This window comes from Balaenoptera acutorostrata, chromosome 11, assembly GCF_949987535.1.
Source record: "Balaenoptera acutorostrata chromosome 11, mBalAcu1.1, whole genome shotgun sequence".
In the NCBI taxonomy this organism is placed as follows: Eukaryota; Metazoa; Chordata; class Mammalia; order Artiodactyla; family Balaenopteridae; genus Balaenoptera; species Balaenoptera acutorostrata.
Window position 1 is genome coordinate 22,831,520 of NC_080074.1, and position 17,276 is coordinate 22,848,795.

At 37.0% G+C, this 17,276-nt stretch overlaps 1 protein-coding gene across 10 annotated transcripts in view; it reads left to right on the forward strand.

The window, feature by feature from the left end:
* ANKS1B (ankyrin repeat and sterile alpha motif domain containing 1B) overlaps positions 1-17,276 on the forward strand; it is a 1,183,808-nt gene that overhangs the window by 708,883 nt on the left and 457,649 nt on the right. For 8 of the 10 annotated variants that reach the window (XM_007165834.3, XM_028166489.2, XM_057556581.1 and 5 more), the window contains 2 exons: positions 3,286-3,875; positions 5,911-5,983. In XM_007165834.3, coding sequence (XP_007165896.2) covers positions 3,286-3,875; positions 5,911-5,983 — 663 coding nt within the window. The remainder of the gene's footprint in view (positions 1-3,285; positions 3,876-5,910; positions 5,984-17,276) is intronic. The other 2 variants (XM_057556582.1, XM_007165838.2) reach the window with 1 other exon arrangement.

The following is a 17,276-nucleotide window of genomic DNA, read 5'->3' on the forward strand; positions in this document are numbered from 1 at the left end:
GCAATCAATCCACCCAACAGGAATTTCAGGAGATTTCATATCAATTTCACATTGTCTTTGATCTGAGAAATCCTTAGTGTTTGGGCACTGAAATAAGTAATATTTGCCTTTTCACAACTCTTGGCAAAAATGTTAACAACTATCACAATGCTAAGAACTATTATTCAAAAGCCTAGGCTTATGAGCTAATAACTAAATTCTCTTTTACTTAGAGAAGCGACTGCTTGTGACTAGAGCACTTGGACAATATAAAGCATTTTGGAATGGCGATATAGTTGTTTTGATCAAACCACTGAAGGGATGGTAACCTAATAATGATATTCATAGGAAAATTTAAATAATATTATTCGCCTAAATATCTCATTATTGTGAACATGATCAGAAACCTCTTGACTGAGATTTACAGAATCTTTTTCCTATAATAGACTGACTCTTTTCAATTTTTCCTCTCAAACTTAAACCCTTTAGCCTTCTTCAGCAACTTCTCAGTAAAATTCTTCCCTATTTCAGAATTCTTCCTTCCTTCTACATTATTTATGCATTACTATCATCTCATACCAACCTGCTTATGCTGTAAAGCATTATAGGGGAGCCAAGTAGCCCAGGAAGAAAAAAGAGAAAATAAATTGGAACAGAACACCAGATTTTATTTTCTCTTAGTATTAGCTTACCTCCATGAAGCAGAAGAAACTCTTTTCATCCACTTTACCCAAATTCCAGAAATAGTCATAAACAGGAGAAACATGTCTCTCCTCACAAAGAGCCTACTTGATTGTCCTTGAACCCTAGATTGTTCTTTTATCTTAATAGTAATATATTTTCCAGGCCAGTGGATATAGGAAATCTGATAGACCTTAGTTTGAATCTCAGCTTAACCACTTACTAGATGGGGAAACTTCAGAAGCTTAAGTTGTCTGCATGTTAATTTTGACTTCTAAAAAATGGATATAATAGAGCATAAACTCTAGCCTTTAGAAAGAGTTTAAGGCTGCCTTGCCTTACGCTCCACCCATTCTTCTACCCCAAGAAGGATCTCTGTTGTGAGGGGAGGGAAAAATGGAGTTAGGAAGGACATAGTGTTGCTACATTAGAAAGGGATGGAGTTTTTATGGGAAGATAAAGTGCTTATAATAGTACGGGATGAATCAGATTGTTTCTCTTTTAGACTGTTGTCTCTCGGACCTTTCTTCCTGTCATTCTTGTTTCTTTCATCTCAGGATACCACTGTGTTAGGTCTAGTCAGGGGGATGTCTTCGTTTGGAAAAGGCAAACAGGAACCAGGGTGAGGTCTGGGGATATGTAAAGCCAGGAACGTACCTACTTCTATCAGCTCCAAGAAAGACAAGAGTATACAGACCTGGGACCAAACTTCAATAAAGAAAGCCAATTTGTCTGTAGCATTCTTTGAGCAAATATCTATTGAGACTTATTGTGTGCCAATTTGTTTACATATTCTGGCCAAATCTCTTTCTGTCAGAAAATCATGATTATTATTAATCATTTCACAGGATTGTTATGACGATCAGATGAGGGGATATAAATATTATCTCTAATTCAGTACATAGTAAATAGCCCATACCAAATAAATGTTTCTTGTTAATTTATAAAAACTTTGGTGTCTTGGGTTTATAATAATAACTAACTTTTTTAAAGTGTGAGTCAGCAAGTCAAGTTTGAATTTGTTGTTATTATCTACCACATTGCCTATATTTTACTTTTTCATAAGATTAGGTTATGGGCTTATCAGGTAATTTAACTTTTGATCATGGCAAATATTTAGCTGAATTTTTTTTTTGAATTTTGTTTTATTTATTTTTGTATACAGCAGGATCTCATTAGTTATCCATTTTATACATATTAGTGTATATATGTCAATCCCAATCTCCCAATTCATCATACCACCACCACCACCACCCCCTGCCACGTTCCCTGCTTGGTGTCCATACATTTGTTCTCTACATCTGTGTCTCAATTTCTGCCCTGCAAACCAGTTCATCTGTACCATTTTTCTGGGTTCCACATATATATGTTAATATACGGTATTCGTTTTTCTCTTTCTGACTTACTTCACTCTGTATGACAGTCTCTAGATCCATCCATGTCTCTACAAATGACCCAATTTCGTTCCTTTTTAAGGCTGAGTAATATTCCATTGTATAAATGTACTACATCTTCTTTATCCATTCATCTGTCGATGGGCATTTAGGTTGCTTCCATATCTTGGCTGTTGTAAATAGTGCTGCAATGAACATTGGGGTGCATGTGTCTTTTTGAATTATGGTTTTCTTTGGGTATATGCCCAGTAGTTTGTCCTGCAATTTTACCAAATTCATTGATTTAGCTGAATATTAATTAAAGTGACCAGTCAAAAAAGTAAACTGACTTCCTTTGCTAATTTCTTTGGCCAGGTTTTTACACAGTATGTCTTTAAAAGACAAATTAGGTCATTATAAAAAAGCATGGTTTATTTTAAATCTCAGCGAACGTTTATGTTTTATCTTAGAAAAAATTATAAAGAATAAAAATTATCATCTTTGGTTTCTTTTCTGCATTACATTTTCAAAGATCTAAAGAAATTGAAAAATAACTAATGCTGTTTCATAGAAGAAAGAAAGATAGCTTTGTGTTAGTAGCTCAACACCAGTTTCTTGTAAAAGACACTCACTTTTTAGTGATATGGCATTGTGTGCCTATGTTTAAGCCTGAACAAATCCTTTTTCTCTAAATCATATAATCTGTATAGAATTAATCTTAATTTTATATTTGAAGTAACACTATCAGGATTATTAACCTTAAATTACTCCTAATTATACTTCTTTTCAAGATTTTTTTTCTGAATTTATTTGCTGGCAGAAGGGCAAAGGAATGTCATTATATATGATCTCGATTTACCTGCCTGATGTCCTACTGCCCAATGATTCATTTACTCCAAGAGTTTGAACGTGGGTGTCCCATTTTAAGAAAACCTGATTTTATCCAATGTAAAACATACTCCCTGGGGACAAAGGAGAAGGGTGGGCAATTACTCAATTAATACCCAATTCATACCTTTGAAATGCACCCTAAAGTAATTCAGGAAGATCTGGTTCATACACACACACACACACACACACACACACACACAAATTCATTTTATACATGGCTCTGCAGGCTCATGGGTATTTCATAAAGTGAGGATATCACTGTGTAGCAATAAATCAAATGTCTGGACTTTGCACAAGTTGTATCAGGGCTTTCAGAGTCCTTTATAAACAAGCATCCTGACCTTCTTTTTCCCTTTTGCAGATGATCTCTCTCAAGAGGAGGACAATGATCCCCCAAAAGAATATGATCCTGGGCAATTTGCAGGCCTTCTCCATGGATCCTCTCCAGCCTGTGAGTCCCCTGAAAATCCATTTCATCTCTATGGGAAAAGAGATGAACGTGAAGATGGAAAAGATGAAGTCAGTTTGACAAATAGTCCTTTGCCTTTCAAGCAGACTCCAATAGAAAATAACTCAGAACCTTTGGTAAAGAAAATTAAACCCAAAGTAGTCAGTAGAACAATTTTTCACAAAAAAAGCAACCAACTCGAAAACCATACCATTGTTGGCACAAGAACAACTAGGAGTGGATCCCGGAGTGGGGACCAGTGGATTGTGAACACGGGGGGATTTGTAGAGAGAGCCTGTACCCTGGGAAGAATAAGGTCATTGCCAAAAGCCCTGATCGACATGCATTTATCAAAAAATGTCTCTAAATCAGATTCTGATCTCATTGCCTACCCTTCAAATGAGAAAACATCAAGAGTTAACTGGACTGAATCTTCTACTGCTGATCGCAGTTCTAAAGGGACTTCTGAAAGAGCGCCATCCTTCACTTCCGAATGGGAAGAAGTAAGATTTGTTTTTATTATTCCTTATTTAAGGCTTTAGCATCGAGGGGGTTCTGGGGGAAGGATTTTCAGCTTTTTAAGTCTCTCAAAGGAAAAAAAATTAACAAACACATACAGTTCCAAGTGGAAGGGAGAGGTTCTAGAGGTGTCACATGATAATTTCACAGTGAGTGGGAAAACAACACATGAGGGGAAATCTGTTGTTTCTATAGAAATTGATAATCAAGCAGAAGTAATAACTAGCTATGAGGTACAAGAAAATGTTCACATTGTGTCCTACCAAGCATTGCAGCTGACAAATTGAGAAAAATCTTTGTATTTTTGTTGCTCCATATCATTTTGTTACTTGCTAAACTCTTTGTTAGCTCATCCCCCTTCTTTAAAGTATCGTATAGTTTCAGAAGAACTTTTATAATCTTAATGATAAACAGAATGGTCCTGGCCTTTCTCCAAGTACCATACAAAAAACACAAATTACTTAATATTTCCCTTTACAACTACTAGAGAGACATTAAAGAAAAATATGTTGCAGTCCAGTATCACCAATTTAAGCTCTACTTAAAGACAAAGTCTTTAATTTCATAGAATTACTTAGAAAGCAAGTGCCCTTGTAAGGTTATAAAATATCATCCTTTGTCCCTGAGGAGGACTACATAATAAAGTAATGAAGTCTCTTGCTTTTTCTTGAATTTCTTCAAAAAATCGACCACACTCTTCCTTGGCATTTCATTCTAACATGTCACATTTTGTCTCTCAGAAGATTGTGCCAGTTGGATTAGGTTTTGAAGCACAATAGGTCACTATAGTATTCTGAGAACTAGAAATGGAAATGGTTCTGGTATTGGCATTCTGAACTGAGCTGTTTGAGAAAATCACTTAATCTCTCTGCACCTGTTTCAGGGTGAACAAAATGGGACATTTAAGTAATGCTCATTGTCCTTTCTGAAACCTGCTGTCTTACTAAGGTTGCTAGGATGATGAGGAGAGGGATTAAACCATAAATAGCTAAAGCTCTGACAGTGATATCTTTCTATAAATTCCATAGTAGTAGATTGATAGTTTATTCAGATCTATCCATTTCTTATATTTATTAACTCTGTGAATAACATCTGGAGATCCTTTTTGGAACAAGGCAGGATTAATTAACATTTAACTTACCTCTTAGCATCAAGTTGTTTCCATGCCTAGATTCTTGTGATTACATGCTACAAATCAGCTTGTGGCTGGTTAAACCATTTAACAAGAGCTTGGTTCCAATGGTCATGCTTCACTGGTCAGATGAGATGCATGCTCTCAGATAGAAGATGAAGTATGCCTGAGAGGGTAGACATTGTCACGTGAATTTATCTTCAGCTCCTTCCACATCTGAGTTTAAAGAATACACAATTTCTAACTTACTGACCCATGTCGGTCCAAACAAAGTTCATTTTAGGAAATACAAAGAAAAGGCAAGCTGATTTTGAAAGTTTAAGAAAGGGAAATATAATTTGTATTTCTAAAAGCATTTCAAAAGATGTCTGCCTCCCTTTAAACCTTTCTCTGTCGGTCTCTTAATTGTTGTATTGCAATGGTAATAATATCAAGAATATATGCTTCTGGAAAAAAAAAAGCATATATGCTTCTGGCATTTGAAAGTATTTTAAAATGCAATGCTGTATGCTAAGTGAAATGAGTCAAACAGAGAAAGACAAATACTATATTATATCACATATATATGGAATCTAAAACTATAACAAACTAGTGACTATAACAAAAAAGAAGCAGACTCACAGATATAGAAATCAAACTAGTGGTGACCAGTGGCAGGGGAGGGGGGCAATATAGGGTGGGGGATTAAGAGGTACAAACTATTGGCTGTAAGATAGGCTCAAGGATGTATTGTATAACACAATAGCCAATATTCTGTAATCACTGTAAATGGAAACTAACCTTTAAAATTTGTATAAAAAATAAAAATAAATTAAAAAATTTTAAATAAAAGTGCAACACTAAAAGTGAATGTAATAATTCCTTTATATGGTTTTTGTTTCTCACAGATTGACAAAATAATGAGTTCCATAGATGTTGGAATTAACAGTGAACTTCAAGAAATTAATGGTGAGAACACAAGTAAGGAAACCTCTCCTCTATGTTGTAAGGAATAAATGTGCTCAAGAACTAGCTATAAAATGATAGGCGTCTATAGATAATTTCATGTTTTACCATAACAATAGTAGCTACAAATTACTGTTTTCCATTCATATCAAACAACTATAACCTCTAAACAACATCAATTATACTGATTTAGCAAATTGAGAGATTTTTCCCCATGTGCTATTTTACTATGCCAGTTAACATTAATGAAGTTCCAACTTTATGTAGAGCTAAGTATGAAGCAATTCAAAGTGTTATAGAACATGGTAACAACACACTACTATTCTCATTCCGTGAAACGTCCCATTCATCCTGGCCAAAGTGATTAACAACTTCTCCTAAATTGTAAGCTCCAGTATGGCAAGAACTATGTGTTATTCATCTTCTTGTATCCCAGAATACCTAGCAGAGTGTCTCACAAATAGTTGGTTCTGCAATCACCCTTACAAAGTATTGTTTTCTTCCCTATAATTAAATCTCAAGTGTGGAAGGTCATTTAAAACTTTAAGTTAGTAGTGATAGTTGATGTTTCTGTAGAGATGATAAGATTAAGGTCTGCAGGAGAGAAGCCTAAATATATCATAGGGTAAACAGTTACAGTCCTTGTGGCCCTTTGATAGTCACCAGAGTCTTTTAAACAGCACTCCAAGTGACTGTTAAGCACAGGAAAGTTGGAGAAGTGCTCTCTTCTGGTGCACTGGGCCTGGGTAGACAAGAAGTGACATTGAAATCTGGGGTTGCAGTCAGTGAAGGGAATATTCAGGTCTAAATGATACCCTTGCAGGAGCACCTCACTCCTTGCTCCTATGCTGGGACAAGTATGAACTTAAATTGTTCTAATATGGCTGGGCTCCATGTTAATTAAGTGATAATTTCTTAAAAGACTAGACAGTTTTCTTTTCTAAAACACGTGTTTGTTTTAGATTTTAAAAACTGAAAAGTTATGAAAAAAAGTACCAAAATTGTGTGCATTTGTTCAGTGACAAGCTTGATGGCATGTATAGCTAGCTCTCTCACACAGAAATGCTGATAAACATTGAGGACTTTTCCAGTATCCAGAGAACTAGCCTAAGAAAGTATGTTGCCATATAGTTCTTTCAGATATGCTTACAGAATAATTTCAAGAAAGCTGTAGGAATGCAGATTTTTGACTGATGTGAAGGTAAGAATGTATTTTCTTATCATAGTAAGTTCCCTGTTACTGAGAATATTCAAGCAGAGATTTAATGCTTCTCTGTTGGAAGACTTAGGTGACATTGAACAGTCTAATGTAAAATTCTTCAGATAGTACCATAGAATTGTGAAAATATCATAAACTTGATTATAATGAAAATAAGTACAAATGTTAAAATTGCCACTCAGGCAAAATTGCCTTTGAAGGGCATTTTAATAATAAATAAATCTACAGATTATTTTCCCTTCAATTACCCTCGTTTCACCTCTCAGATCACCATCCTACCCACTGCCTTTATTTACTATTTTTCTACAGTGATAATGAAAATGAAGAGACTCAGTCCCCAAAGCAACATTACTATTAACAAAGACTGGTTCTGTATGCGCCTTAATTTTCACTTCTTAATTACACACTAGTTATGCACTAAGTGATTGACCATAACATGTGGCATTCCAATTGACCATTAGGCCATTTGTGAATTACAGCTTTAGTGGTGCAGGCTTTTCCCTCTCGAGACTAGACAGAACTAGGGAAGTGATAGACAACCCCGTGAAGATGACATTCCACAAATAATGTATTGGGTACTGAGTGTGGCCAGGAAATCACATGGTGGAATAAAAAGTCAGACAGAAGTGAATTCAAATATAGGTCCTGCTATATACTAGCTGCTTGATCTTCGGCAACTCACTTAGTTTCCCCATCAACAGAAATGGAGATATTAATGTTGGATCGTTGTAGAGTCATATACAATGGCATATAAATAGAGTCTGATACATGTAGACATGTATTAAATTTTAGCCCTATCATGAGGGAGATGCTGTTTTAGACAGTGTGGGCATATCAAGGTAAACACACATCAGCCCTTCTTTTAAGAACTTTACAATGTCAGCTAGTCTCACAGCCGTCATGTTAAATTTGCTGTATTCCCTGGAATTGTGGCGTGTCAGTTAGAGTGCAGGTCATAACAAGCCCGACAGTCAGATGGTACCAGAGAAGAGTAATTACTAAAAGAGAGCATAAAACTCCAGGCTACCCCGGCAAGGAGAAGAGAATAATCTAGATGTTTGTTTGTTTGTTTGTTTTGGCTGCATTGGGTCTTCGTTGCTGTGCACCGGCTTTCTCTAGTTGTGGTGAGCAGGAGCTACTCTTCGTTGTGGTGCGGTGGCTTCTCGTTGTGGAGCACAGGCTCTAGGTGCGCAGGCTTCAGTAGTTGTGGCACACGGGCTCAGTAGTTGTGGCTCACGGGCTCTAGAGCACAGGCTCAGTAGTTGTGGCGCACAGGCTTAGTTGCTCCGCAGCATGTGGGATCTTCTCAGACCAGGGATCAAACCCATGTACCCTGCATTGGCAGGTGGATTCTTAACCACTGTGCCACCAAGGAAGTCCCTTTAGAATGTGTTGATTTAAATGTTCTAAATTATTTTTACGAAATATGAGTATTGTCTTTTTGCTTGACAGTGAGGAAGAGATGTGCAATAAAATCAATGGGAAGTAAATTTAGAGTGAGCAAGAGGCAATGGTACTTTACCTAGTATTGTGTTGTCGGCATCTAGGATTTTGTTTTGGAAGGCCACTACGACTGGCTTCATCACAGATGCGTAGTTTTATGAGCATTTATGATGTTTGTTGCTAAGAACCTCAGAAGGTGATTGGGAGACTAAAATCATAAGCAGTGGAGATACATGATGGATCAAGGATCAGTATTAAATTTTCCGTGCTCTTGCCCCTTATGTTTCGTTGTTTTTGTTTGCCCTCCTCCCGCCCCACTTGCATTTGCAATTTCAGGTATTTTTGTAAACAAAATATTTATTGGACCAGGAAGGGAGTTGGAACGCTTCAATCTTCATTCCTAAAAATATGAACCAGCTCAAAGTTTGAGCAGTCTCTATGAATCGTATAACTAGTTTCACCCATAGAAATCATTTTTCTCAGCAATTATACAGTAGTTTGAAGCTTATCTGGCAGCCCCAACTCTCCAGGACTAAGATAGAAATAAAAGTAAATAACATTTACTGAATTTATTTTAGGTCAGTCCCTTAGGTTCTCACTCAGACTAATATTAATGGATGGTTTTCACAAACATAACGTCTGGTTTCCCACTTGAAATCAGACTTAAATGCCAAACAAATTGGCATTGGCAGTAGGATTCAGTTATATCAATACCTCATATTATGTAGAACATCCTGCTCTTTGGTGATGCTGTATATGTGATATGATAATACATTCTATGTCATCGTGTACACCCATGTATAGGATTTTTTCAGAGAACAGATTTTAAGGTTAGATAGATTTGGCTTCAGATCCCAATGTTGCACCTCAGTGGCTTTGTGACCTCTTTGATCTCAATTTCTTCCCCTATAAATTCAGAGTTTTAACAACCACCTCATAAGACTCCTGCAAGGTTAAATTATGCGATTGTACTACTGTAGCCTAAAACATAGCAGGTGATCAATAAATATAAATTCTCTTACCTTCTTGTCCAGGTATGCATGACTTACCTTTCTAATTAGAGTGTACACCACACAGGAAGATACTTGGGAAATCTTTCTTTTTGATCAGTAAAAACTGTAGTTAAGATATAACTATTCATATTCTAAGTTTTTTTCATGTGGAGTCATTCTTGAAGTTTTATTTCTTAACCATTGTCTTTGTATCACGAGGAAGTACTTTCACGTTAGGAAATTTACCATATTCATTGGAACTACTTCATGTTGTCACACTTTCCAAGAATCAAGTTGATGATCTTCTTGATGAGATTGAGGATCACTTAAGTAAAGTGGAGGCAATAATTGGCTCCACAGGATCTGCTTATTGTTACACAACAGCAAATATGCAAAGTAACCAAGTGCCCAGACTTTACAGTCCAGGGGTGGCTGATAATCTTACAAACACCCTCCTATTTCTAAACTGGCCTCACTCATCTCCTGCTACCAGGACTTTAGGTATATGGACTATATTAGATTGATCTCAGGTACCTGAATATAAAAAATAGTATTTAGTTAAGAGGTATTTTTTGAGGCTGGGATTTTTATCCTTATACTTAAGGTTGAATTGTATTCAAAGAGAAATATTCTAGAGTCTTATCTTTTAAAAATCTACTTTTGTCAATGTATGAATTTCATCTAAATTTTAATTATAAATGATTTGTAAAGGATTTTACCATAGAGTACACTGTCTATATTGGATAGATAAAGCAACTTTTAAGTTATTTGCTGGAGAATACATAGCTCTGAAAGCAGCAGTTAACAATAATCCACAGCCCTACTTTCTAAGCTTTTGCTTCTCTTCCTCCAAGAGTCTGAGGGCCAGGTTACAGTGCAGGGTTCCTTATAGCCATAGAGACCTTCCATGGAGAGTTTCTAGGAATTTAGGGACTCACTAAGGCAGAGTAAGTGTTCTCTCCTCCTGAGCTAAGCTCCACCTTCTCCCTGGTCTACAGGAACAGAGAGCGCTCACATGACCCTTTCCCCAAAGAGGGTCTATTTCTAAGTGGCTACGGCAGACAACTCCACAGCCCCAAAAGCGGCTCCTCCCTGATGTTTTGGTTGCTTCCAGGCCCCTGATATTTACTCACACAGTTTAGATCTGCATCCGGAGGTTCTTTGCCATCGATGCAGCTGATAGCTGTCCTCCTGCTAAGGTTGCTGATGGGAATATCATTCCTCAAACTCTAGGAGAACACTTTTTTAAAAAATGTATTTACAATTTCCTAGAGTTGCCCTATTAGAGAAATGACAAAGAGGAAAGAAGCTAATTGTAATCCATTCTTACTGTGTGCCAGATGCTGCGCAGTTTACTCCTGTGAGCATTCAGTTCTCCAAATAACTTGGTGAGGTATTATTATACCCATTTTATAGATGAAGAAAGGCTAAGAAAGGGTAACTTGTCAAAGTCAACTGCTTCAAACCTAGGTTTGTTTCTTCCAGAAGTTCATACTCCTTTCAATAAAATATGCTACTATAAAGAACAACAGAAGCCAGCCCTTTGCTTCTTTCCCTTTAGTTCAGTTCATAAGCATATGCACTATGGGGAGCCAACTGAGGTGTTTACATGTAAAACCAACCACTTTCTCTTAGCAAAGCCTAACTATTGGTATAGAAGACTTTAGCTTAAACCCCAAAGCCCTCCCAAAGCACAGGCCACATGGTCATATATTTAACTGAATCACAAACCTGAATATCTCCTACCTCCCAAAAGTGAATGCATATGCTAATAATGACTTGGGTTTCACTTTTTTTCAGAGGAAGAATTTTCCTTGCCTCCAGTAATATTTTTTCCATGAACTGTTAAATGGCACATAAAAGCCTCTCTGTGAAATGCTTTGCAACAGGCATAACTTATTTTTTATTTTTATTTCTTTTTACAGCACTATTTTTAATAGAACCAACTGGGGAAGGTGGGTAGTGGCATACGTTAGCATACAGGCACACTATTTTGTCTAAATCAAGAGAGGATTAATTTTTATTATTATTTTATGTAACACTTCACTGAGTAACTTAGTTTTTTTTTTTCAGATAGATTAAATCTAAGAAACTCCTTAATAATAGAATAACCATGTAACAGTGTGAGGTACAGTAATCATTAGGCTAGCATGAGTTAACAAATCTTTATCAAGAGATAGTGTTTAATCAACCAAACAATTGTGTCCTTAGCACAATAGACACTAAAATTTATTTAACATCTTTTATTCCAAATAGTCATTAAAAACTAAAATAACCTACATAATAAAGATTTTGATCACTAAAATATGGCTGAGATTCTCTGGTTTTGAAATTACAAGTAATATTCATATGTGAAATTTGGTTTCTCTTAAGTATGAAATAGTTGGGTGTTATTCTGTGGCCTAATATTTGCCTATGATGTATCAATAGTTAGAACTGGTACACTGTTTTCAATTCAACGAAATATTTAACCTTCTAGAAGAGGCCTAGAGAGGTGAGCAAGTGCCATCTTCTACTGTAGTTATACTGAAATACTTTCCATAACATCTTTCATATATGATCAATCAACATCTGCTCACTACTTCCAGAGACAATATATTCTATCACTGGGAAGCTCAAATTGTTAAAAACTCATTTTTTCAAGTCCCTTCTATCCATTTTTCTCTTAAAAAAATTTCCAGTGAAACAAAGGATGGATAATGGCCCATTATTTCTAATATATTATAAGTATCTTCAGGATATGGCTGATCTTTTTGATAGACCATACCCCCTTGCCCATTCACCATTAAGCTGAAAAACAGTGCAAAGAGTCTCCTTTATAGACACCTTAAAAATACTAGTTGCATGACTTCTATATAAATGTCAGTGCATTTTACAAAGTCCACCATTAACAATCTCATACTTGTAAGAGAGTCGGAAGTAAAAATAATTGGGAGTAATTTGAAATATAGACAACAGACCTTCATAAGTTATGGATCATCATAATGATTACTTTTAGATACAAATTTGGTTTTCCAAAATACAATGAAGAATGAAGTGATAAACATGGGTCACTTACCCATGAGAAAAACTTCATAGCTTATACTGGTTGTTTCTGTGATACACTATTCTGGTAACAAAGGGCTTCTCATCTACTAGTATTTTTGATACTTAAGTATAAACTTCTAGAGAGTTATATAAATTTAAGAACAGTGGTACACAGCAATATTACTTTTACGAATGTATCCTAAGGAAACAACAGGACAAGAGCAAAATATGTGTATATAAAGATGTTAATATCAGCATTGTTTATGATCATTTAAGAAATAGAATCAAACCAAATCACCATTAATAGAAAATTTGTAAAATGAGTTACTGTAATTCCTTATGATGAAATGTTAAATAGCTAATTAAAAATGACATTGTATCTATATTTACTACCATGGAAATATAGCCATAATATACTACTAAGTGAAAAAAGTAGATAACCAAGTAAATTATATCCCATTTTTTAATACACATGCATAAAAAAGATCTGGAAGGACAAATGCAAAAAAATTAACTGTGACTATCACTGGGTGAGATTATCAGTGATTTTTATTTTCTGCTCTCCTAAATTTTCTGAAATTTTTAGAGTGTACATTACTTTTATTTTCATTGTCTACATCATTCACTAGAAGAAAGTATATGCCAATTTAGTAAATAAATAAAATGGTAAACAAATTGCAATTTATGCAGAGTCACAGATATGCAAACACATATACATAAACACTTATATGTGAAACATATAAATGTTATAGCCATCAGTGGTGATTAAATTTTGCCAAGTGAACACCTTATTGAATATGTGATTAAGTCTTTTTATTAGTTCTAAGTTAAAATAGGTGTGTTTCAGTGGTTGCAGAAAGGGGATTCATTTGATTTATTTTTAGTTTTTGTTACTGCAAAAACTATTTTGAAATAACTACACAAATTTTTAATATATCCATAACCCAACCCCGATCAAATGATTTTTTTTCTTTTGTCCATGTCCTGGTCTGTGTACATATTCTAGTGACCTTCTAGCCTTTGTCTATGTGCACAGTCAATTTTTATGTATTAATAATTTTATAGATGGAATTTTGCAATCTTCATTTTCATGTTACCATTTCACAAAACTGTGTTTTCTTACTTTTTTTTCTTACCCCCTTGCTTTATCACTCCTATGAATATCCAATGTAAACATGGAGTATATACTTGCCCTTTTCTTCAGTTTCATGCAATTACAAACAGAAAGATGATAGATAGATAGATAGATAGATAGATAGATAGATAGATAGATAGATAATAGGTAGATGTTGCTTATGTTTTAAAAATATGAAATCATGCTATATACATTTCTCTGCAGCTTCTTCTCATTTACCAATAATCATGGCTTTACCTTATTTTTATAATCAGTAAATAATCTGTGAAACAAAATTGCATTTTGAGGGTGAAATTAACCCTCAGTGAGGAAGAGAGCTCTAATCTGATTACTACTCCCACCACTGAACTAACTTGCTGTGTGACTTGGAAAATAACACCTCACAATGGACCTCAGTTTCTTAATTTGAAAATAAATGGTAGGACTGTATCTTTTCTAACTCTATAATTCTATGACTCATAATTTTATCTTTTGTTTTATGGGTTATTCTTTGGCAGAGTGTCCTTCTTTAAAGCTTTCCACTTAATTTCTTAAGGACAAATGATCAATAAATCTCAACTATGTGTATTTCAACTATATTCTTCTAGGAATATTGCCAGATCCTCATTTTACATTGCTTTTAAAGTATATTAATGTAATAAATGCATATTTTAATTGATAGAGGTGTGTAAGATATTTAAGTTCTTTGTTTTTATATGCAAAAGTGACTTTCTCTGAAGCATCTCAGCTCTTTTAATAAACCTTATCGAGGAGCTTCAAGATGGCGGAAGAGTAAGACATGGAGATCACCTTCCTCCCACAAATACATCAGAAATACATCTACATGTGGAACAACCCCTACAGAACACCTACTGAACACTGGCAGAAGACCTCAGACTTCCCAAAAGGCAAGAAACGCCCCACGTACCTGGGTAGGGCAAAAGAAAAAAGAAAAAACAGAGACAAAAGAATAGAGACGGACCTGCACTAGTGGGAGGGAGCTGTGAAGGAGGAAAGGTTTCCACACACTAGGAAGCCCCTTCGCGGGCAGAGACTGCGGGTGGCAGAGGAGGGAAGCTTCGGAGCCACGGAGGAGAGCACAGCAACAGGGGTGCAGTGGGCAAAGCGGAGAGATTCCTGCACGGAGGATGGATGCCAAGCAGCACTCACCAACCCGAGAGGCTTCTCTGCTCACCCGCCAGAGCGGGTGGGGGCTGGGAGCTGAGGCTCAGGCTTCGGAGGTCAGACCCCAGGGAGAGGACTGGGGTTGGCTGCGTGAACACAGCCTGAAGGGGCTAGTGCGCCACGGCTAGCTGGGAGAGAGTCCGGGAAAAAGTCTGGACCTGCCGAAGAGGCAAGAGACTTTTTCTTGCCTCTTTGTTTCCTGGGGCGTGAGGAGAGGGAATTAAGAGTGCCGTTTAAAGAGGCTCCAGAGACGGGCGTGAGCCGCGGCTATCAGCGCAGACACCAGAGATGGGCAAGAAACACTAAGGCTGCTGCTGTAGCCACCAAGACGCCTGTGTGCAAGCAGAGGTCACTGTCCACACCTCCCCTCCTGGGAGCCTTTGCAGCCCGCCACTGCCAGGGTCCCGTGATCCAGGGACGACTTCCTCAGGAGAATGCACGGCGCGCCTCAGGCTGGTGCAAGGTCATGCTGGCCTCTGCCACCGCAGGCTCACCACACATTCCGTACCCTTCCCTCCCCCGGCCTGAGTGAGCCAGAGCCCCCTAATCAGCTGCTACTTTAACCCCGTCCTGTCTTGGTGGGGAACAGACACCCTCATGTGACTTACACGCAGAAGTGGGGCCAACTCCAAAGCTGAACCCCGGGAGCTGTGCCAACAAAGAAGAGAAAGGGAAATCTCTCCCAACAGCCTCAGGAGCAGCCGATTAAATCTCCACAATCAACTTGATGTACCCTGCATCTGTGGAATACCTGAATAGACGACAAACCACCCCGAATTGAGGTGGTGGACTTTGGGAGCAATGATATATATATTTTTTTCCTTCTCCTATTTTTGTGAGTGTGTATGTCTATACTTCTGTGTGTGATTTTGTCTGTATAGCTTTGCTTTTACCATTTCATTTGTCCTCGGGTTCTGTCTGTCCTTTTTTGTTGTTGTTTTGTTTTGTTTTTTAGTATAGTTTTTAGTGCTTGTTATCATTGGTAGATTTGTTTTTTGGTTTGGTTGCTCTCTTTCTTTCTTTCTTTTTTTAAATTACTTTTTAAATTTTTAAATTTTTAATTATTTATTATTTTAATAACTTTATTTTATTTTATATTCTTCTTTCTTTCTTTCTTTTTTTCTCCCTTTTATTCTGAGATGTGTGGATGACAGGCTGTTGGTGCTCTGGCCGATCATCAGGCCTGTGCCTCTGAGGTGGGAGAGCCGAGTTCAGGACATTGGTCCACCAGAGACCTCCCAGCTCCACGTAATATCAAATGGCGAAAATCTCCTAGAGATCTCCATCTCAACGCTAAGACCCAGCTCCACTCAATGACCAGCAAGCTACAGTGCTGGACACCCTATGCCAAACAACTAGCAAGACAGGAGCACAGCCCCACCCATTAGCAGAGAGGCTGCCTAAAATCATAATAAGGCCACAGACACCCCAAAACACAACACCAGACGTGGACCTGCCCACCAGAAAGACAAGATCCAGCCTCATCCACCAGAACACAGGCACTAGTTCCCTCCATCAGGAAGCCTATACAACCCACTGAACCAACCTTAGCCACTGGGGGCAGACACCAAAAACAATGGGAACTACGAACCTGCAGCCTGTGAAAAGGAGACCCCAAACACAGTAAGTGAAGCAAAATGAGAAGACAGAGAAACACACAGCAGATGAAGGAGCAAGGTAAAAACCCACCAGACCACACAAATGAAGAGGAAATAGGCAGTCTACCTGAAAAAAGAATTCAGAATAATGAGAGTAAAGATGATCCAAAATCTTGGAAATAGAATGGAGAAAATACAAGAAACATTTAACAAGGACCTAGAAGAACTAAAGAGCAAACAAAAAATGAAGAACAACACAATACATGAAACTGAAAATTCTCTAGAAGGAATCAATAGCAGAATAACTGAGGCCCAAGATGAATAAGTGACCTGGAAGATAAAATAGTGGAAATAACTACCACAGAGCAGAATAAAGAAAAAAGAATGAAAAGAATTGATGACAGTCTCAGGGACCTCTGGGACAACATTAAACACACCAACATTCAAATTATAGGGATCCCAGCAGAAGAAGAGAAAAAGAAAGGGACTGAGAAAATATTTGAAGAGATTATAGTTGAAAATTTCCATATTATGTGAAAGGAAATAATTAATCAACTTCAGGAAGTGCAGAGAGCCCCATAAAGGATAAATCCAAGGAGAAGCATGCCAAGACACATACTAATCAAACTATCAAAACTTAAATACAAAGAAAAAATATTAAAAGCAGCAAGGGAAAAACAACAAATAACACAAAAGGGAAGCCCCATATGGTTAACAGCTGATCTTTCAG